This window comes from Perognathus longimembris, unplaced genomic scaffold, assembly GCF_023159225.1.
Source record: "Perognathus longimembris pacificus isolate PPM17 unplaced genomic scaffold, ASM2315922v1 HiC_scaffold_5368, whole genome shotgun sequence".
NCBI classification, from domain to species: Eukaryota; Metazoa; Chordata; class Mammalia; order Rodentia; family Heteromyidae; genus Perognathus; species Perognathus longimembris.
In genome coordinates, this window is record NW_025960787.1 from 5,812 (window position 1) to 28,172 (window position 22,361).

At 62.2% G+C, this 22,361-nt stretch overlaps 2 protein-coding genes across 2 annotated transcripts in view; one reads left to right on the forward strand and one right to left on the reverse strand.

Moving 5' to 3' along the window:
* Positions 1-207: 207 nt before the first annotated feature.
* On the forward strand, positions 208-3,713 carry LOC125345178 (cytochrome c oxidase assembly factor 6 homolog). The gene is made up of 2 exons (XM_048337401.1): positions 208-370; positions 3,218-3,713. The coding sequence occupies exons 1-2, from the start codon at positions 227-229 to the stop codon at positions 3,311-3,313; spliced, it is 240 nt and encodes a 79-aa protein (XP_048193358.1). The 5' UTR covers positions 208-226; the 3' UTR covers positions 3,314-3,713.
* Positions 3,714-4,299: 586 nt separating this feature from the next.
* LOC125345179 (probable methyltransferase TARBP1) overlaps positions 4,300-22,361 on the reverse strand; it is a 38,032-nt gene continuing 19,970 nt past the window's right edge. Inside the window, 17 exon segments of the mRNA XM_048337402.1 lie at positions 4,300-4,833; positions 5,008-5,144; positions 5,824-5,948; positions 6,073-6,264; positions 7,234-7,387; positions 8,293-8,374; positions 8,935-9,131; positions 12,891-12,977; positions 13,520-13,669; positions 13,944-14,021; positions 14,023-14,055; positions 15,831-15,951; positions 17,754-17,825; positions 18,016-18,203; positions 20,528-20,716; positions 20,891-21,110; positions 22,064-22,275. Coding sequence (XP_048193359.1) covers positions 4,644-4,833; positions 5,008-5,144; positions 5,824-5,948; positions 6,073-6,264; positions 7,234-7,387; positions 8,293-8,374; positions 8,935-9,131; positions 12,891-12,977; positions 13,520-13,669; positions 13,944-14,021; positions 14,023-14,055; positions 15,831-15,951; positions 17,754-17,825; positions 18,016-18,203; positions 20,528-20,716; positions 20,891-21,110; positions 22,064-22,275 — 2,427 coding nt within the window. The 3' untranslated portion in view covers positions 4,300-4,643.

A 22,361-nucleotide genomic window follows, 5' to 3' on the forward strand; every position in this document is an offset into this window, starting at 1 on the left:
CCGGCCGAGCCCCCGGAGCCCGGAAGCCGCCCGGACGCGGAAAGACGGGGCCGGAAGTCCCGCCCCCGCGGCCCAGCGAACGGCGCCCCGGAAGGGCCCGGCCCCGCCGCGACCCGGGCTGAGGGCGGCGAGGTCGGTGGCGGCGGTGCGCGGGGGACGTGCGCGCTGCGGGCTCGGGGCCGGGGCGGAGCGTGAGCCGGGCGCGCCCCCGCGCACCCCCGCGGGCATGGCGGCCCCGACCAGGAGGGAGAGGCAGGTGTGCTGGGGCGCGCGCGACCGCTACTGGCGCTGCCTGGACGAGAACGCCGAGGACGCGGCCCGCTGCCGGGCGCTCCGGAGCTCCTTCGAGGACAGCTGCCCCGCGCAGTGGGTACGTCCCGGGGGGTGGGGGCCGGGCGGGCCGGGCGCGGGGGGGGGGGCCGGGCGGGCCGGGCGCCGGGGGGGGGGCCGAGGGCGGGAGGGCTGGGCGTGGTGACGGCGGCCGGCCGCTCGCCCCCCCACGTCCGTGACCCTCCCCCCGCGCCCCCGCCACACCTCCCCGACACCCCCCCACACCTCCCCGCACCCCCGTCCTCACGCTCAACACGCCTCGCACCCCCTAGCGCCCCCACGCCCCTCCTCAGACCACCTCCCACACCGTCCCACACTCCCGTCCTTCTCCCACCCCGCACCCGGTGCGTGCTGTGTAATACCGGGCACTAGGCTCCACCCACCCTCGTTTGCGTTTAGTCCCGGGAGGCCCCCCTGGTTCTAGTTTCGCCCTAGGAGCCAGGCCTCAGATAGACAAAACCATCGACCAAGATGAACCACTGAAGGGACTCAAGCGTAGGTCTCTGGTAGTGCTGTCTGTGTGAACGGTAATCCAAGTAAGAGGGGACAGGACCGGTGCAGTCCTGCGGGCTGAAGCCAGCCAGGGGTGTAGCTGCTAGTGGATCAGGTTTAGGAGGTGGAGAGGCCTGCCTGAGGGCTGGAGTTCTGGACAGGCCAGGACTGCAGTGTTGGAAGGACCTGTGGAGTTGTCTGCTAGGCACTGAGAGATGCCACAGGACACGCTAGCATCTGTTCACTTGCCACGAGGAGGAGAACGTGGCGTGTGCCTTCAGGTGGCAGCTGTCCTAGCCTGCTGGCCCAGGACCACTGGGATTTATGAATAGGTTGTAACCAGGGAGACCACAGTGCAGAGGGGCTGAGGGCCTCTCACCCGCCTTACCGGATCTAAGGCAAGGACGGAGCTCTGGTACATTTTAGAGGAAGCACTGTTGTGACAGCCTCCCGGCAAAGCAGAGCCGTGTAGAAAGAAAGTTCATACTGGCCAGGTCTGGAAGTGGACTCCAGATCCTGTGTTCCACCAAGTTAAAGACTGGATTTCATAGTGGTTCATCTCATTCTGCAAGTCAGTGGTGTTCAGGCTGCCCCTCTATGAGTGTGCCTGAGAGCCTCTACGAGCGTGTCATTCTTACGGAAGGAAATGACTAGCAAAAAGCAAGGCCAGAGGTGCAGCTCAAGAGGCCAAGGGAGCCATGCAGAGCAAGTGTGAGACCCTCAATCCAAGCCCCAGTACCAGCAGAAATTCAAGCGGGCAGGTGGGAAGAGCGGCCGATCGCAGCCACTTCCCGCCGCCTGGCACCCCAGCGGCCCGGGCCTTGTCTCCAGACCTCCTCGAGTAGCTAAACACGGGAGCCTGAGGAGTGACAGGCGTTATAAACTCGCATCCCGCGGTGCAGCGCAGCAGGCTGTACCTCCCTTGCGCTTCGGCGCTGGGCCGTGCTGCCGCTAGCACACGTTTTCCTTGGCTTTGATTGGCTGCTTTTCAGGTTTTTTTTTTTTTTTTTGGCCAGTCCTGGGGCTTGGACTCAGGGCCTGAGCACTGTCCCTGGCTTCTTTTTGCTCAAGGCTAGCACTCTGCCACTTGAGCCACAGCGCCCCCTCTGGCCGTTTTCTGTATATGTGGTGCTGGGGAATTGAACCCAGGGCCTCATGTATAGGAGGCAAGCACTCTTGCCACTAGGCCGTATCCCAGCCCTGCTTTTCAGGTTTTATATGAAGTTATGCTATCCCTTTTTCCCCCTCCAGTTCCCTATGGAAAAGAATATAAGTAAAAATCAAACCAAGTCTTTAATATTATGGTTTTACCATGAGTTGACTGCAAATATGGTATGGAAGCAGTTGTCAACACTTGTGTTGAAATTGTGTGACCCACTGAGCATTTCCCTGCCCTTCCTTTTGGGGGAAACCTGCCTCACAGACAGCGCCTCCAGAACAGGGTAGAAGTGAAGGTGACTTGTGTTGAGATCCAGTGAAAGGTGCCATGTTTGGGCTGGGGATATGGCCTAGTGGCAAGAGTGCTTGCCTCGTATACACGAGGCCCTGGGTTCGATTCCCCAGCACCACATATACAGAAAACAGCCAGAAGTGGCGCTGTGGCTCAAGTGGCAGAGTGCTAGCCTTGAGCAAGAAGAAGCCAGGGACAGTGCTCAGGCCCTGAGTCCAAGCCCCAGGACTGGCCAAAAAAAAAAAGAAAGGTGCCATGTTTCCTCTAGAAGTTGGGTGGCATTGTGGGAAAAATGAGCCCAGCGCCTGCAGTATTCAAAATAAAGAACACGAAATAAGAGCTAGATTCCGGTGAGCGGTATTAATGCGCGCAGCAGTCACGGCGGACAGCAGTGCTGGCTACAGCACGCAGGCTGTCAAGCTGTAGGTGCTGGGCCTGTCTGTGTGAATGGTGTAGGTAAACTCGAGTGGTTGTGGAGGGCTGAGCTGTGCAGCAGAACTTCAGGGGTTTTCCTCGATGGCAGTTTTCTGGAATTCTTGTACCCATGGATACCAAAGATAATCTGTCTGTCCTCCCAAGTGTGTGGGCTCTGGATGGGGCAGATGCTAGAAATGTGTGGGCGATGAGTTTCAAGGCGTGTTGAACTTGAACAACGCCGGGTGTGGGTGGGTGTGGCTCTGCCGTCGGCTTCCCCGTCCGAGCGCTCTGTGGACTTGGCTTGCAGGCCCCGTGTGCACGAGTCTGGCCCCTGGCGTTCCCAGGCCCTCCAGACACAGGGCTGCGGCTCCCGCGCGCCTTTCAGCCGCCCTCTGCATCCAGGCTCCCCGCACTAACACACTACCAACACTGCTGTGTGTGCACAATTCACACCCGAGAATTTAAGTTTGTGCCTTTGCTCATCTAGGCCTCCTGGCTTACCCTGATGTCAGGCTTTTATCTCAACAGATCAAATACTTTGATAAAAGAAGAGACTACTTGAAGTTTAAGGAAAAATTTGAAGCAGGTGAATTTGAGCCTTCAAAATCAACTGCAAATTCCTAGGCTGTTCTTGAACTTTCTGCAAGGATTGAAGCGATTCTTCCTGCTCATTCAACGCTGCTGTGCGGCGTCCAGGACGGCATGAATTGGGTTTGCCCGGCGCTGCAACCTGTGTATAGAGAGCACTCAGGAACCAGGGTGACCAAGGAGCAGCCACGTCTTTCAAACGATGAAGAACTGAAGGGACCACAAATAGGCTTAACCTTCATCTACAAAGAAATTGATTTTGAGAAAAAAAGTAAAGCCTATTATAAAAACACATTGCCAATTTCCTTTTCTGGAACAGGAGCCAAGAAGTAGGCACGTCTTTGCAGTTGTCACATTAGACACTAGGTTGTCACGTGTGCTCGGTGGAGCTCCCGCTTAACCGACGCAGTGGCGCAGGATTGGGGTCAGATGTGCGGCGCCCCGCCCCCCGCCCCGTGGTGCGGAGGGGCTGCAGTGACCCAGCGGCAGAGCACGCGCAGCCCCTCCTCGGGGAGTCTACCTAGCAAGGCTCCTGGGGACCAAGGAAGAAGGCAGGGTGAGCCGAGGGCCACGCGCGGTGCAGAGGAGGAGCTGGAGGGGGAAGGAAACTGTTTGCTGCCATTAGAATTCTTACACGCGTAGAGGAAGTGGGCGAGGCGGTGTCACCATTAGAATACCACGGGTGCCACTGGATTTTCCTATCCGTCCCCAGTGGTTCCCCTAAAATAGCAACTGATCCCTGTGGTGGTCTTGAGACACCCCAGTCCTTTGCTACCCCTCCCTACAATGGCCTCACTGACCCCGCACGCCTGGCTCTCACGGTTGGAGCAGTTCCAGTCCTTTGGGTTGCGGGTAGAATCACAGGTGTAACAGCTTGCACAGCACCTCGCTGCGCGTGTGACCAGACCGCAGCCCCAGAGGCCGGGCCCCGTCCCCACCTCCCTGCTGCCCGTCGGTTGGTTGCTTCAAGGCAGGTATGGGCGCTCAGGGTAAAAGCTGTCTGCCCAAAACTAGGAATGATGTAACTTAAAAAAAATATATGTTTATTTAAAGTTACTTGAAATTTCTCCTAAAAAGGCATTCCAGGTTAGGTAAAAGCGTTTACTGAAAGGTAGGCACCAGCAGTTTATACCTGCAAGCTACTCAGGAGGCTGAGAAAGGACTGAGGTTCAAAGCCAGCCTGGGAGGTAACGCCTGAGAACGCCTGAGAGGTAATCACCAAATAAGCCGGAAGTAGGGCTGAGGCTCAAGTGGTAGAGGGCTAGCCTTGAGCCCCCAGGCCCCGAGTTCAAGCCCAGGACTGGCATGGGTAAATTAAGGCACAAGACGGCTTATTCAGTCCTCCCAGCCCATTTGGGGATGGCGCTCAGCTCGTGGGGCTCTGCTCCGCGGAGGGCGGGGCGCGCGCAGGCCTAGCCCACTGCCGCGTGTACTCCCAAATCAGCAGCGCCGCGCTCACGTGCACGTTCAGGGAGCGGACCACGCCCTGCTGCGGGATCTCCACGCAGGCGTCCAGCTGCTGGAGCAGCCTGGCCGGGATCCCTTCCCGCTCGTTCCTGTGGAGGAAGCAGCCGTCAGTCCCCCGCAGCACAGGCCCGAGTCTTGCCTTCCCCCTCCCCGCCTCTCCCCCTCCCCTTCCTGGAAGGCTGTAAGGAAGCAGCGGCTGAGTTGGGAAGGGACAGGCCTGGCTGTCACGTGGGGAGAGCCGGGGGGGCCCGGGGACGCCTCACCCTAACAGGAGCAGCGACTTCTCCGGGAAGCAGTACTGGTCCAGCTCGGAGCTCTTGGCCGTCTGCTCCACCCCGACGATGGTGTAGCCTTCTGCTTTCTTCTGCTGCAGGTACTCAGCCAGCTGTGCGGGTTTCACCTGGGCGTTCGTGTACAAGGAGGGGCACATCAATTAACCCTTCCGTGCCAGCCCTGCAACAAAACTAAACTTGCTAAGCAAGAACGAAATGCTATCCCAAAGAACTTCCCTCAGTGTCAAAAATCTGAGTTACTGCTAAATAAAAAGGGAGGTATAGCAGAACACATTTTACTGTTCGTTTTTTTAAAAGGTACATGATTGATAATTTCTAAAATTACAAGAGCCACGCGATAAAGGAACTTGAGAACAACGTGGAACTGTCCTTCGGGGCAGTGCTGGCTTTTGCCCCTGGGGAGCAGCGCTTGGTCGGCAGGTGACCCTTGAGCCACTCCGCGGGCCCTGGAGTTAAGTATCATTTTCAACTTGCCAAGGGCGGACTCAGCCAGGTGGCGGCAGCTCATTCCTGCAATCCTGGGTCCGCAGGAGATCGGGAGAACGACAGCTCAAGGCCGGCCCAGACGGAAAAACCGAAACACGTTCCATCTCCAGAATAACCGAGGAGAGGCTCGGCCGGAGGAGCGCGCAGGTGAGCACCAGCCAAGCAGGAGGCCGGGCGAGCTCGAGATCCCGAGCTCGAGTCCCAGTACCAGCGAGGCTCTTCTCAAGCTATGCCCCAAGGCCCAGGCCACACAGACGGCACCCCACGCCGAGCGCGGTGACGTCCCCGGCTCCTACCCACCTCCAGGAGCGGCAGCCACTGCTCTGCGGAGACGCTGAGGTGCTGGAACTGCGGGTCGTGGACGCACTGGAGGCTGCCCACCACCAGCGCGGCAGCCCCGAACACCTCGCAGGTCCGGCACAGCCCTGCGCACGACAGCCGCCCGTCATCAGGGCCCCCCCCCCAGGCAGGGCGTGGGCGTGGAGGTGGGGGTGGGGGAGGATTTCCCAGTAGAAAGTCAAGCAGGCTGGCCGGGGCCTAGCACTTCACCTCCTAAGTTGGTGGGCTTGTCGAGGAGCGAGGCCACTACGACGAGTCTGCCCACGGCCTTCCCGAGCCGGGCCGCTCGGTCCTGGGCCTCCACCTCCAGCTCTGCGTCCAAGGCGCCGAGTCTCCACGGAATGATCTTCTTCTGCACATTGGCCCCCTCCGCCCAGCCGTCCGTGTCGTCCACCGGAGAGCCTGGAGGGGAGAGAAAGCGGAGCCGGCATGTGGACCTTATAATGGCTCAGAACAAGGTGACTTTGGGGGGAGAAGTACTGGCGCTCGAACTCGGCCCCGTGCCTGCTGGGCGGGTGTTCTGCCACCTGAACCACAACTCCAGGTCTGGTGTTTTTGCCTACACCGGCCTCCCAATCTCTGTCTCCAGTCTGAGATTACAGACATGCCCAACTCAAAGTGAGTTATTTAAGTGAATTCCGAAGAGCCTTGCTTGGGTTCCAGCGTGTCATTTTTAATTTCCAAAGTCGGCTCTCCTAGCCAGCACACTATGTCACGTCACGTAAGCAGCAAATGCGGTTTTCGCGGTTGAGCAGCTCCGTGAGTGAGCACTCGGAAGCAGGGTGGCATCGGAGTTGGTAAAGATGCTTTTCTTGGAGGTAAATAAAATAATGGCAGAACCTGCAAGGACTGCTACATCAGAATAGAATGCTTATGGAAATGGGTTCTGGTAAACATGAATAAAATCTGTCTAACCTCATCAGATGAGGTGCGCGAGTCTAGGGAACACACGACACGTGTGTGGCCAGGCGGGTCTCTGTGACACGCCCCCCGCCCCTTTCCCGGAGGCCCAGAGATCGAGATGCAGATGGTGGGGGGTGGGGGGCGCTGATCTACAGAGCAGACAGCGTCGTCGGGGGCCGAGACCGGGAGGCCCCGCTCAAGCTGGCCCCGTAATCCCGACACCCCAGCGCCAGTGTGGCCAGGCTGAACACCAAGACCCCATCCGAATGAACGCGGCAGTGGCGAGTGCCGCCCGCTCCTCCAAGGCCACGCAGGCTTCCGCGCCCTTGCGCGGATGTGACATCGCTCGAGGAGCGGGGCTGCGGGGTAAAGGCTGCTGGGGGCGGGGGCGGGCGCCGGGAGGCCTCCTGCCCTTCCTCTAGGCCGCGGGGTGGCATGGGGCCGGGCTCACCTGCGCCCCGCGGAGGCCGGCAGTCCCCGGGGGGAGGTCGCGGAGCGCGCTGGAGCCGTACCACCGGGCGTCGGCGGCGTCGGGCAGGTCGGTGAAGCTGCGGAACTTGGCGAGGGGCAGCCACTCCTCCTCCGCCAGGCCCGCCAGCCGCGGCAGGCTGTGAAAGACGCTCTGCGGGGAGGCGCGGCCACGTGAGCGCGGTGCCCCAGCACCCCGCCCACTCCTCGTCAGCTCGGAGGGCCGAGGGGGCCCCCAGGGTCTACACAACACACCCCACAGGCGTGCATCACACCCACGAGCACCGACACGCAGGCTCCTGAGGCCGCCTCCTCACCACCCTCACACAGACTCACACGCAGCCTCTCGCTCACTTCCGCAGCTGTGACCCGGGTGAGCTTCGTGTGTGTGCGTGTGTGCGTGTGTCCCCCGCTCCATGCACACACACCCCACCCCAGGTGTGGGTGTGCACTGAGCCCAGGGCGGCTACACTGCCACACCGTGGCGGCGAGCAGCAGTGCCCCAGCCCCGCTTCTCGCCCGCTCTTCCTAGGGAAAGTTCTGGGCCAAAAGCCCACGTCAGAGACGGCGCAGGGTGACTGGAGAGGGCCGGAGGCGCTGGCGGCGTGCGAACGTCAGTAGCTGCACGCGGGGTCAGCTTACGTCCCCTGCAGTAAACATGGCGGTTCTCGAGACCATACAAGCACGGCGGTAAACTGAGGAGCGCGTCACTGGCCGCACCATTTTTGTCACCCAGATCCTAACGTGTGCCATTAGCCACAGAGCGGGCCCGTTCTGTTCTCGTTGACAATAAACTGTTGTCGTTCTTTTAGAAACCTGCTGGGTTTCTGTTCGGAGTTAAACATTCCCTTCCGGGGCTCCTGAGCCCCACGCTGCCAGGGACGAAGCGGAAAACCATGGCCAACTTTTGGCCTACAGGGAGCCGCCATCCCGTGCAACTGACCGACCTGCGAAGGCTCTGCAGTGTTGGGGGGTGCGAGGAGGGAAGTGGGGGGGGTGCGAGGAGGGAAGTGGGGGGGTGCGAGGAGGGAAGCGGGGGGGGAGGGGGGGTCTGCCTACCTCCAGACAGTAGTCCTCCAGCGGGTGGAACCGTGCAAAGAAGAAGTGCTCCTGGACGCGCTGCCAGTTCCTGCTGGCGTTCCTGCGCCGAGGGACGGAGAGCGGGTGAGGCGGCGCAGGGAAGCGGCTCCCGGCCGGCGGGGAGACGCCATCGCCCATCCACGCAAGTGCAAGGTCACCCTAGACTCAGGCCCAGCCCAACCTCCATGCGCGCTCCCATTGTCACTGTGCTTCTTATTCTGTGGATCGAGCCCAGCTCCCTGCCCACCTCCCGGGCAGCCGCCTCGGGGAGGCCCTCCCGCGGGGGCCCACGTGGAGAGCGGGGCTCAATCCACAAAGCAGACAGCCAGCGACTCCGCGAGCCTAGCGCCCCCACCGCGAGCCGCCTGCGCGGGGCGTCTGCCTGGCGCCGTGTGAAGGGCGGAGCCAAGGTCAGGCCGTGCTCAAGCCCGGTGCAGAGGACGCAGCCACACGCACCAGCTCGGAGACCCTGCGGCGCCCGTCGGGAGAGCTCCGTGCCCGCGAGGACGGCCACGCCGCCGCCGCCGCCAGCCGGGCGCCCGCACCCGAGAGGATCCCGGCTCGAAGCAAACGGCCCTGCGGAGGAGGAGAGGCCGGCGGCACCCTACCCTGCACCCCTACCCTGCGGCGTGCGAGCTTCCCGCCTGGCTCAGGCCCCCCTCCAGCACCGACGTCCACGGCGCACGCTCGTCCACGCCCATCGCTCCACACAGCTGCCACACTTTCTTGAGGGACACCAGCGCGTGCAGCCGGACGCTGAAGTTGTGGCTGACACACCACCGCACCGCGACAGCAAGGGCCTGCTTCAGCACCGGCTTCTGCAGAGGGGAGGGCGCCATGACGACCACGCGTGAGCCCTAACACGACCCCTGCCGCCTCCACGACCACCTGCGACCGCAAACCCTAACACGACCCTGCCGCCTCCACGACCACCCGCAAACCCTAACACGATCCCTACCGCCTCCACGACCACCCGCAAACCCTAACACGATCCCCTGCCGCCTCCACGACCACCTGCGACCGCAAACCCTAACACGACCCCTACCGCCTCCACGACCACCCGCAAACCCTAACACGATCCCTGCCGCCTCCACGACCACCTGCGACCGCAAACCCTAACACGACCCCTACCGCCTCCACGACCACCCGCAAACCCTAACACGACCCCTGCCGCCTCCACGACCACCTGCGACCGCAAACCCTAACACGACCCCTGCGCCTCCACGACCACCTGCGACCGCAAACCCTAACACGACCCCTACCGCCTCCACGACCACCCGCAAACCCTAACACGATCCCTGCCGCCTCCACGACCACCTGCGACCGCAAACCCTAACACGACCCCTACCGCCTCCACGACCACCCGCAAACCCTAACACGATCCCTGCCGCCTCCACGACCACCTGCGACCGCAAACCCTAACACGACCCCTACCGCCTCCACGACCACCCGCAAACCCTAACACGATCCCTACCGCCTCCACGACCACCCGCAAACCCTAACACGATCCCTGCCGCCTCCACGACCACCTGCGACCGCAAACCCTAACACGACCCCTGCCGCCTCCACGACCACCGCAAACCCTAACACGACCCCTGCCGCCTCCACGACCACCCGCAAACCCTAACACGATCCCTGCCGCCTCCACGACCACCTGCGACCGCAAACCCTAACACGACCCCTACCGCCTCCACTACCACCCGCAAACCCTAACACGACCCCTGCCGCCTCCACGACCACCTGCGACCGCAAACCCTAACACGACCCCTGCCGCCTCCACGACCACCTGCGACCGCAAACCCTAACACGACCCCTACCGCCTCCACGACCACCCGCAAACCCTAACACGATCCCTGCCGCCTCCACGACCACCTGCGACCGCAAACCCTAACACGACCCCTACCGCCTCCACGACCACCCGCAAACCTAACACGATCCCTGCCGCCTCCACGCACCACCTGCGACCGCAAACCCTAACACGACCCCTACCGCCTCCACGACCACCCGCAAACCCTAACACGACCCCTGCCGCCTCCACGACCACCCGCAAACCCTAACACGATCCCTGCCGCCTCCACGACCACCCGCGACCGCGTGCCCTAACACGACCCCTGCCGCCTCCACGACCACCCGCGACCGCGAGCCCTAACACGACCCCTACCGCCTCCACGACCACCCGCGACCCCAAACCCTAACACGACCCCTACCGCCTCCACGACCACCCGCAAACCCTAACACGACCCCTGCCGCCTCCACGACCACCTGCGACCGCAAACCCTAACACGACCCCTACCGCCTCCACGACCACCCGCAAACCCTAACACGACCCCTGCCGCCTCCACGACCACCTGCGACCGCAAACCCTAACACGACCCCTACCGCCTCCACGACCACCCGCAAACCCTAACACGACCCCTGCCGCCTCCACGACCACCTGCGACCGCAAACCCTAACACGACCCCTGCCGCCTCCACGACCACCTGCGACCGCAAACCCTAACACGACCCCTACCGCCTCCACGACCACCCGCAAACCCTAACACGATCCCTGCCGCCTCCACGACCACCTGCGACCGCAAACCCTAACACGACCCCTACCGCCTCCACGACCACCCGCAAACCCTAACACGATCCCTGCCGCCTCCACGACCACCCGCGACCGCGAGCCCTAACACGACCCCTGCCGCCTCCACGACCACCCGCGACCGCAAACCCTAACACGACCCCTGCCGCCTCCACGACCACCTGCGACCGCAAACCCTAACACGACCCCTACCGCCTCCACGACCACCCGCAAACCCTAACACGATCCCTGCCGCCTCCACGACCACCTGCGACCGCAAACCCTAACACGACCCCTACCGCCTCCACGACCACCCGCAAACCCTAACACGACCCCTGCCGCCTCCACGACCACCTGCGACCGCAAACCCTAACACGACCCCTACCGCCTCCACGACCACCCGCAAACCCTAACACGACCCCTGCCGCCTCCACGACCACCTGCGACCGCAAACCCTAACACGACCCCTGCCGCCTCCACGACCACCTGCGACCGCAAACCCTAACACGACCCCTACCGCCTCCACGACCACCCGCAAACCCCTAACACGATCCCTGCCGCCTCCACGACCACCTGCGACCGCAAACCCTAACACGACCCCTACCGCCTCCACGACCACCCGCAAACCCTAACACGATCCCTGCCGCCTCCACGACCACCCGCGACCGCGAGCCCTAACACGACCCCTACCGCCTCCACGACCACCCGCGACCGCAAACCCTAACACGACCCCTACCGCCTCCACGACCACCCGCGACCGCAAACCCTAACACGACCCCTACCGCCTCCACGACCACCCGCAAACCCTAACACGATCCCTGCCGCCTCCACGACCACCCGCAAACCCTAACACGACCCCTGCCGCCTCCACGACCACCCGCGACCGCGAGCCCTAACACGACCCCTGCCGCCTCCACGACCACCCGCAACCGCGAGCCAAAACACGACCCCTGCCACCATGACAACCACCCATGTGCCCTAACACAACCCCTGCCTGACACCAACGACGACCACCTGGGACCACAGCTGCCCCGCCCCCAGCCAAGCACGGCATGTCACGCGTATTTCTTTTAATCTGTGCAATCAGACGGCAGGGCTTTCATCCCCTCAATTAACCGTCCACTCTCTGGCGGGAAGAGGCTGGCCTGCACGCGGAGCAAGGAGCCACCTGCCCCACGCACGAGGCCCCCCCCAGCCCCTCCCCTGCCCCACGCAGGAGGCCCCTCCCCAGCCCCTCCCCTGCCCCACGCACCAGGCTCCCCCCAGCCCCTCCCCTGCCCCACGCACGAGGCTCCCCCCCAGCCCCTCCCCTGCCCCACGCACGAGGCTCCCCCCAGCCCCTCCCCTGCCCCACGCACGAGGCTCCCCCCCAGCCCCTCCCCTGCCCCATGCAGGAGGCCCCTCCCCAGCCCCTCCCCTGCCCCACGCACGAGGCTCCCCCCCAGCCCCTCCCCTGCCCCTCGCATGAGGCCCCCCCAGCCCCTCCCCTGCCCCTCCCCAGCCCTCCTGTGCCCTGCGCCCAGCTCCAACCTCTGCGCCTGGGGCCGCCCTGCCCTTAGCCCAGGCCCTCCCAAGTCCAGGGAGGAGAGGCCCAAAAGCCCACTGCCCGCGCGCCATCGCCAGCCACCTCCCCACGCGTCCACACGTGTCCACATACGTCACACACACGTCCACACGCGTCCCCCACGCGTCCACATGTGTCCACACATCACACGCGCCCACACGCATCCACACACGTCACACATGTCCACACACGTTACACGTGTCCACACGTCCAGTCACACACGCATCCACACGCATCCACACACGTCCCCACACCTCCACACGCGTCCACACACCTCCACACGCGTCCACACACCTCCACACGCGTCCACACACCTCCACACGCGTCCACACACCTCCACACGCGGGTGGGTGGACCGGGCCACCGTGCAGCTCTGCCTCATGCTCACCGCGGCCAGGAGAGAGGAAAATCCCACGCCACACAAGGCGCACGCGCCCCACGCCACGCTCACCTTTTCCGGAACGTTTTCAATGATGACGTCCAAATGAGACAGAACAGACAAGAAGGTGCAGACGCTCGCGCTGGGCTTCTCTTCACCCTGAAGGAGCCGTGGACGGGGGTTACGCCGCTGGCGGCGGCTCCGGCTGCATCTGGGAACGTGGGGGCCGGAGGCGGCCCCCATTTGGGGCAGCCATGATCTGGGGAACCACGCGAGCTGGAGGGGGCGTTCCCTCGAGTCAACCGGGGTGCACCCAGCACCCAGCAGTTCAAACACAGCGCTCGCACACCGGAGAGGTGGGAGAGCCCCGAGCTTCTCCTGGCTGTGGCCCCAGGGAGCTGAGGAGGGAGCTGGGGGGGGGACGGGGAGGAGCCGAGGGGGGGAGCCGAGGGGGGGAGCCGAGGGGGGGAGCCGAGGGGGGGAGCCGAGGGGGGAGCCGACGGGGGGGAGCCGAGGGGGGGAGCCGAGGGGGGAAGCCGAGGGGGATTGGCAGGGCGGGACACGAGAGGCAAGGAGGCGGGTGCGAGGACGCGCTGTCCCGGGTGGTGGGGGGGCTGGGCAGACGGGAGCCCGCGCCGTCTACTCGAGTGACCCGGCCCCCAGCACCCCAGAGCCAAACAACGCAGCCTCTCCTGACTTACCGAGGACAAGCAGCCCCAGAAGCTGGGGAGGAACTGGGGGAACCTGTGGAGCAGCAGGACGATGACCCACTGCACCGAGTACTTGACGGAAGCCTGGCCGGGGGCGAAGCCGGCCCGCAGGACCCGCTCCACGATTCCGCTCAGGAAGTCCTGACGGGAGCACAGCCCACGCGTTACATCGCTGCGCATCTCCCAACTGGGTCCTCGGCGGCTGCTCGCGGCGGTGAGACCACGCGAGCCAGCGGCCGCGCCCCATGACCCCGCCGGCCCCGTGACCCCCGCCCGGTGTCCCGGGGCGTCCCAGGGGCCCCGCGGCAAGCACGAAGCACAGCGTGCGTCCTCGCTGTGGGGCGGCGCGAGGGCGGGGCGCACAGAGGAGCCCTGTGCAGTGTCACCCAGAAGGCGGGAGCAGGGCGGTGCCCACCTGACCCAGCCTGGGGAGGAGGACGAGCAGCGTCTGCCACGTGCGGTTCTTCAGCCGGTGCTGCAGGGAGTTCTCGTAGCACCCGCGCGCTGGACTTGGCCGCCAGCTCGTCCTGCGGGAGGGGAGGGGGAGGGGAGGGGGCTGTGGTTAACCGTCCAGGCGGAGCAGCCGTGGCTGGGGGACGGGCCGCCTCCCTCCGGCCCCCGTGGCTGGGGGGACGGGCGCCTCCCTCCGGCCCCCGTGGCTGGGGGACGGGCGCCTCCCTCCGGCTCCCGTGGCTGGGGGGACGGGCGCCTCCCTCCGGCTCCCGTGGCTGGGGGGACGGGCGCCTCCCTCCGGCCCCCGTGGCTGGGGGGACGGGCGCCTCCCTCCGGCTCCGGCCCGGGCAGCGGCCTGTGCACCCACAGGAGCAGTGGGAGGGGCGGGGCTCCTGAAGCTCTCAGAACTCGGGGCCCGGGGATGGGGCGGGGCGAGCGGGCCTGGCGCGTCGCCGTGCGGGCTTCTCCCTCGCCCCACGTCCTCTCAGCTGCCAGGCCCGGAGCGGGGGGCGCGGCGCCCTCTCCAAGCTCCAGGCGCTGCACCCGAGCCCGGGCTGCCTCTGTCCAGCCACCCGCGAGCCGCGCTTGCTTCAGGGCAGGGAGGGGGGAAGATGGCGGCCACCATCGCACCGCGCCGCGCCGCGCCAGACTGCACCGCAGCTCCCCAAGGCTCACCGTGCCGGCACAGCCCTGAGCGCTCCCGCGGCCAAGCCGGCTCGAGCACCGCCGAGGGGCCGCGGTCGCCCGCCAGGGCGCTGCCCTCCTCCCCCGCTCACCCACCCTCCAGGGGAGGGCCGGCTCCTCCCAACCCGAACGTCACCCCCACCCATCCACGTCTATATTTTAGCCAAGCCCGGGCCTCGAACTCAGGGCCCGTGCCCAAGGCTCTACGCTTGCGCCACGCCCCCCTTCCGGCTCTGCCTGCGTCTGTGCTGCTGGGGACTGGAGCCCGGGCGTCGTGCACGCCAGGCGACTGAGTGCTCCACCGCCCGCCACATGGCCCACCGGGCCTTTCCTTCCTTGCACGCCGGACTCGGGCGTTCCGGGCGGCACGGCCCAGGGCTGACGCTCCACATCGTCACCGTCGCACTCCCAGGGCCGTGCTCCCCCAGCCCGCTGTCCTCGCCCTGGCTCTGGCTCTCCCGTCTTGCTCCTCTCTAAGGCTCCCAGGCCCAGCTGCCGTGTGCAGGCCTCAGGAGCCCAGACGCGCTCGCTAGGGTCCTGTGCTGCTGGTGTGCTGGGCCTTGAACCTGGGGCTTCCTGGCCTCTTCCAGCCTTGCCTCTACCACGGAGCCACACCCAGCCCCCCTCCCCCGGGGTTTTACCTAGCACAGCTTCAGAAAGGAGAAGCATGGGGGCCGCCCCGTGTCCACGGTGCGCCCCAGCGCAGCCTCGAGGCCTGTCCATCCCTCCGTCCTTCCCGGGACGCGCGGCCTCACCCTGCAGACGGCACCAGGCTCCCTCGTAAATGCTTGCGCACGCGCCCTTTGCCCTGTGCCCTTACGCGGCAGTGCACACGCGCCGTGACCCACGGGCGTGCCGGAGCGTGGCACAGCAGGAGGCCAGGCCTGAGGAGGACCGTGCCCAGACGCAGAGCGCAGCGGGCCGCTCCTCACGCGGCCGCTCCCGACCCCCCGGCTGACTGTGGCTGGGGTTGGAAGTCCACCCGGGAACTTGTCACGTGAAGCGGGGAGGACCTGACACTGCAGACAGTGACCATCAAGACACACTGAGGACACACCCGCAAACGCATGGCTCCTCCTCACAGGCTCCAGCCACCCGGAGAGCAAGCTCTGCACGACGACTCGCGAACAGCAAACGCAATCAAAGTAAAACAAAGGATACTTACTTTATCCAGTAACCTGATCGCAAGCTCCTCCATGAACGACCTCTGGGAAACGTCGGACTCATCCAATAAGCACAAGAATTTGACAGCACAAATTCTCACGTAACAGTCTTCTCTTCTGGTACTGAAAATACAAAATTATAAGCTGTTAGTGTATTGTAAAAAGAAAAGAATACATTGACTACTACACACACGCACACACGCGTGCACACGCACACACGCTGTCGACCACGGGGCAGACCACACTTCATGGGAATTCTGGAAGTGGGCAGCAGCAGACAAGGAGCCCACAACAGCAGAATCTGATGTGCCCAGGCCTCTGGGCCCCGAACAGGAGCGACCCCAGCTCCAGCAGGGGGCCCTGGGAGAGGACAGGCAGAGCCGTGCTTGCCAGGGGCTGACAGAGCAGCTCCGAGCTCCACGGCCCCTCCCAACGCCGCCCCAGGAGCTCCGGCTCCACACCCCGCTTCTCCCCCGCCAAGGCGAATCGCCATTGCAACTGCGGCAATGCAGAGGAGGAATGGTCTCATCTAGCAACAAACACCTGTCCACTAGAAACTGAAGTCTCTGGCAGGCAGCCACTACAAAATGTCACTGTTCAAAGGAAGGGGTGACACTGCCCAAAAAGAAATGCACTCTTTACCTGACTTATGTAACTGTAAGCCCCCTGTGCATTTTATAATAACAGTAAAAAATAATTGTCACTTTTATTGCAACAGCCAAAAAAAACCACCCATAATTAACAATGAAAATTATGCTTACATTAAATGAATGACAGAGATTTAACATTCTCAGAATAAGAAATGCTTTTGTGACAGGTATACATAGTAATCGTAATACAATGTCCTAAACTCTAAACCCAAAACATTGATTCTATCTTCTTTGTAAATACACACACGAGCCCATGCACACTTACACACACACACACACACACCATTTTTGAAAGGGATGAAAAAATAAAATTTGAGCAAAAGGTTATTAGATAAGCTCCAAAAAAATAGTTATCCTGCCTGTCACCAAACTCAGTGACTGGAGACAGCTCCTTACACGCCAACCACACTTCAGTAAAGGGATCTGAAAAACAAAAACTGCCAGGTGCTGGTGACTCACACCTGTAATCCTAGGTACTCAGGAGGATGCGATCTGAGAATCGTGGTTCAAAGCCAGCCCGGACAGAAAGGACCATGAGACTCTTATATCCAATTAACCACCAAAAAGTCTGAAGTAGAGATGTGGCTCAAGTGGTAGAGTGCCAAACTTGAGCGAAAAAGCTTAGGGACAGGGCCCTGGAGCTGAGTTCAAGCCCTGGGACAGGCAGGGGGGAAAAAACAAAACACCAAACACCTCAGGGCCTGCCTGCAACCAGAACAGCCATCTTCACGCACGCCACCTGACTCGGTCAACCGGTCAGGGTCAATGCCGTCTGTACACTCGGCTGCAGGCAGAGGGCCTGGAGAACACAGGGCTCGCTCCGGCTGAGCCCCGCCCCCAGGGAGCCGCCGGGCCTGCGGGGACTTTGCACGACACTGCGTTGTCACACGAGGTTTACTCTGGGCCTCAGCTTCGGCTGACAAAGTGCTCTGGAACCATGCCCTTTTGCATTTTCAGTCTGTTTTCTTAGGTGAGGTTTCGTGCTTCTGCTTGGGCCAGCCTTGAACTGAGATCCAAGTATTCGGGATTCCAGGTGTGTACACAGAACACAGCTGCCTCCATTCTTTTTGAAGTTTATTCAGTTTTAGTACAGTAGTGAGAGAGGTGAAGGAAAGGCATTATCGAGGCGTATAATTTCAGATGCTTTCGAAGGTTTGTTCGTTTTCTTACAGTTGAAGAAGTCACCAGTGAACACTGCTTACACCCGACAAACACAGAGTATGTGCCGCGCAATGTCAGCTCTGTGCCGAGACACAGGGCAAGCGGACCGCTTACCTTTCCATGACGACATTGGCCGCACAGTCAGGCCCCAGGCTTTCTATGAATGTCTGGACATCCTGAATCAATCTTTCCATAAAAAAAAGTATGTATGTATGTATGTGTGTGTATATACATATATACACACACACACACAGAGAAAAAAATGTTTGGAAAGAAAACGACTATCCCAACGTTAAGTAAACTAATGTTTTCTTCCCTTCACAAAGCGAAGACACGGCCCTACCCAAGGGAGACAACTGTAGTACCCGCATCTCACCTCTGATCACGGCGGAACACAGGTCCGAACAGGCAGGCCTCCAGGAGCAGCTCGCAGTAGCTCGTGGCCACCCACGGGTCCCCGCGGGACGCACGGGCGGCCAGCGCCCACGTGCGGCAGCAGTGAGCTATCAGCACGTTGAAGACCCCGGTCCTCAGAGCCGACATCTCAATGATGCTGTGCATGATCTAGAATGAGTACAGGGATCACGTCATCCTTTCGCCAGTGCAGTTTAAGAAAAAAAAATCTGTGCTGCTAAAAACAGTTCAAGGGGCTTCAAATGACAGTTTCAACGTGACTGTGAGCTGTCTGAAAATGTGAAACTCATTACTGTTAGCTCAACTTCGCAAGATGATCAATTATCAGAGCACGGGCTTTTTAAATCTCTTAATCGTAACATTAAATACAATGTTACTGACATATGTATAGTGATATTCACCCAGAACTTTCCAAGCTATGCAAGTGCCAAGGCAGAAGACTGAAAACAAGAAATGCTGTGCTACAAGTTAAATAGAAAACACTTAGACTGGGAGATCTTCACTGGCCATACAACAGACAAGGGCCTTATATCTAAAATACACTTACAACTCAAAAATTAAGTTCCTCCAAACAAATCCTCAAAGAAACAACTGCTCCCTTAACAAGTGAGCCAAGGACTTAAAGAGAGACTTCTCTGAAGAGGAAATGAGAACGGCCAAGAGGCACATGAAGAAGTCTTCAACATCTCTGGCCATAAAAGAAATGCAAATCAAAACAACACTGAGATTCCACCTCACCCCAGTAAGAATGGCCATTATCAAGAAAACTAGTAATAACAGATGCTGGCAGGGATGTGGCCAAAAGGGAACCCCACTACACTGTTGGTGGGAGTGTAAATTTGTTCAATCACTTTGGAAAGCAGTGTGGAGGTTCCTCAAAAGGTTAAGCATAGAGCTCCCCTATGACCCAGCAACCCCACTTCTGGGAATTTACCCAAAGGATTACAAGCAAGACCACACTAAAGCCACCAGCACAACTATGTTCATCACAGCACAGTTTGCCATTACTAAAATATGGATCTAACCCAGATGTCCCCCAGTAGATGAATGGATCAGGAAAATGTGGTACATACACATAAGAGAATTCTATCAGAAAGAATGGCATTGCCCCATTTGTAAGGAAATGGAAAGACTTGGAAAAAAAACCATACTAAGTGAAGTGAGCCAGACCCAAAGAAACAGACTCTATGGTTTCCTTCATGGGTAAAAATTAGTACATATGTAGGATAGTCCTAGCAGAAGATCACAACAGCTGAATAGCTATGTATATATGAACACATAAGATGATGCTAAGCGAAATGAACTCCAAGCTTTCGAAAACCTTTGTTGTTGATATTTTTGATGTACCATGTGAAATTACGCCTTTTCCTTTCGTCTTTCTTGCCCATGGTTCTACCCCCGAAGGCCACTGCAACTGATTTGGGTGCCCTGGGTATTGTATGTACGTTTATCTGAACCAGGGAAGGGGAACATCAAAATGGAGAGACAAAGGGAGAAGGAGAACCAATACAACAACAATACTGACAAGACAATATGCTGTAAACCAACTCAGGGGGAGGGGAGGGGAGGGCACTGGGGAAGGAGGGAAGGTGGGAGAAACACGAGGGAGGAGGTTACCAGTTGGATAAACAATGTGCTCACTGCCTTACGTATGAAACTGTAACCCCTCTGTAGCTACTTTGACAGTAAACTCATTTAAAAAATGAATGCTGTGTTCCAGCTCGGTTTTCTCCGTCTTCCCCAGTGCCTCCTTTGCCTAAGGCCGCCAGGGCCAGGCTCCAGGTCCCGGGGGCAGTGAGGCCCCAGAGGCCCCGCGGGACCCGGAGGTGAGCGGCGCCGGGCGGAGCTGAGAGAGGAAGTGGCACCGTCGGTGCGTGATCCCTCCACGAGCCCACAGCCCTCGCGCTCAACCTCCTCAAGGGACCTGCCGCCCAGCGCTCCGGGCGCCGTCACCGCCGTTCAGGGAACGAGGACGGGAAAGTCTGCATCCAGTCCACACGCGTCTGCATTTCACTACAAAACGCTTCCCACGCGCGACTTTGTTTGCCTCTGCGGACGCGGGGGCTGACCTCCAGGAAGCGGGACGCCACCTTCCATGTTTTCTCCCCATGAGAAAAACTACGAAGCCCCGCCGCGAGGGGCGAAGGCAAGGGGTGTCTGCGGTCTCTGGGGACACTGCTGTCGGGCAGCGGAGCACAAGCGCCCCGCCCCGTGCGCCACCGCCCCGCAGGAGGAAGCCCAGGCTCGCACAGCGCTGCCAACCAGCTCACCGTCTCAGACGCCGCGTGAACCGAGCCCAGCGCGCAGGTGGGCGAGTATGGGGGGGGGGAGGGGGGAAGGGGGGTGACCGCCTCATTCTTCCTCCTGGAGCCAAACGGGTGACTGGATAGCCCAGGCGGCAGCTCCGCACCAGCACCCCCTTCTTCCTCGTGAGCATAGTCGCGCAGCTGCAAGCCGCGAGGAAGAACGCTCACCTCCTTTATTTTCAGGTAAGCCTGGCCCTTGATTTTGGCGGCAGCAGCAAGAACTTTGTCATCAAAAACAAACTGAACAAAGGCTTTCAAATTAGGCCAGAACGTCAGCTGAGTGGTGCTCGAGGAAGACGTCACTCTCCACGCCACGTCGAAGGACTCGCTGCAGAGCGGCTCAGAGGAGGCCAGGAGCTGGACAGAGAGCGGGAGGCGCTGTTTCCGGGCCAGGCCGGGCAGGGCCTGCCCCTTCCCCAAGCTGCCGGGGGCGCGGCGGCAGCTCGGCGCTCGGCCCGGGGACCGGCGCTCACCCCGGACACCGGCGCTCACCCCGGGGACCGGCGCTCACCCCGGGGGATCAATGCTCACCCCAGGGACCAGCATCTTCAGGCAGTGGAACACAGGTGAGACCTGGCCGGCAGGGAGGACGGCCAGGGCGTCCAGCGCGGCCCGCAGGGGCCCGATGGACGCAGGGATGAGGGCCTGGTGGGTCTTCAGCAGGAAGGACAGGCAGACCCACTGGTCGTGGATGAACTGGGCGACGATTCTCCCCCATCCTCGGGACGAGGACGGTAACTCCTCACGGCAGCTGGAATGAAAGGTGAACAATCTACGCCACGCCTCCCCACCTTTGTCTCCACTTCCTTCCTACGCAGCACACCAAGGAGAGAGCGGGGCTCAGACGTGCGTGCTCGGCCTCAGCGAAACCCACGCGGCTTCGGGCCTGCAGACGGGGCTGGGCGGGGCCGGGGGAGAGGCGGGGCCGGGGGAGAGGCGGGGCCGGGGGAGAGGCGGGGGCCGGGGGAGAGGCGGGGCCGGGGGAGAGGCGGGCCGGGGGAGAGGCGGGGCCGGGGGAGAGGCGGGGCCGGGGGAGAGGCGGGGCCGGGGGAGAGGCGGGGCCGGGGGAGAGGCGGGGGCCGGGGGGAGAGGCGGGGCCGGGGGAGAGGCGGGGCCGGGGGAGAGGCGGGGCCGGGGGAGAGGCGGGGCCGGGGGAGAGGCGGGGCCCGGGGGAGAGGCGGGGCCGGGGGAGAGGCGGGGGCCGGGGAGAGGCGGGGCCGGGGAGAGGCGGGGCCGGGGGAGAGGCGGGGCCGGGGAGAGGCGGGGCCGGGGGAGAGGCGGGGCCGGGGGAGAGGCGGGGCCGGGGGAGAGGCGGGGCCGGGGGAGAGGCGGGCCGGGCCGGGCCAGGCCGGGGGTGGGTTCTTACTCCGGTGAGACTGGCTGATGGCTGAGGACCCGCAAGCGCGGGTCGATGCCGCTTCTGTTCACCGTGCCCGCTGCCCCCGTGACTCCCCGCTGGCCCCCGCTTTGGGGGCGTCCTGCCTCCAGACGCAACAGCCTCATTCCAGCTCCCCATATTAACGTGCTTTCCAGCTCCCCCGACAGTGGGAGCGTTCTCTACCTCGGGTGAGCCGCGCAAACGAGGCGCAGGCCTCGGGCAAGAGGCTGCTAGCACCTTCCCACGCCACAGAACCCTCCCAGAGGCCACGGCAGAACCCAAAGACCCACGGGGCCTGCGGCCTTTGAGCGAGGCCCCTCACTCACCCGCCGCTTCCCGGGGGGCGCGCGCAGCTCCGCGCCTCGGCGCGGGGCTTTTCCAGCGTCCGGTTGAGCGGAAGAGCAGAAAGGAAGCTGTCCACCGGCCCGGCCTCCAGGGCCTCCGGCCGGAGCGCAGGCTGCTGGTCAGCGGCCTCCCACACGGCGGCCAGGGCGGCCATGCTGACGGCTCTCTGGATCTGACGAGCGAGGGTGGGCTCCTGTGAGGGCAGAGAAACCCTTTCCAGCACAGAGCCCCCCCGCACGGAGCCCCCCCCCCGCACGGAGCCCCCCCCCGCACGGAGCC

Bases quoted from the DNA above. Each gene is read 5' to 3' on its own strand.
- LOC125345178 (XM_048337401.1), top strand. From the start codon at position 227: ATGGCGGCCCCGACCAGGAGGGAGAGGCAGGTGTGCTGGGGCGCGCGC. The intron at 371-3,217 runs GTACGTCCCGGG...TTATCTCAACAG, and splicing joins ACAGCTGCCCCGCGCAGTGG to ATCAAATACTTTGATAAAAG.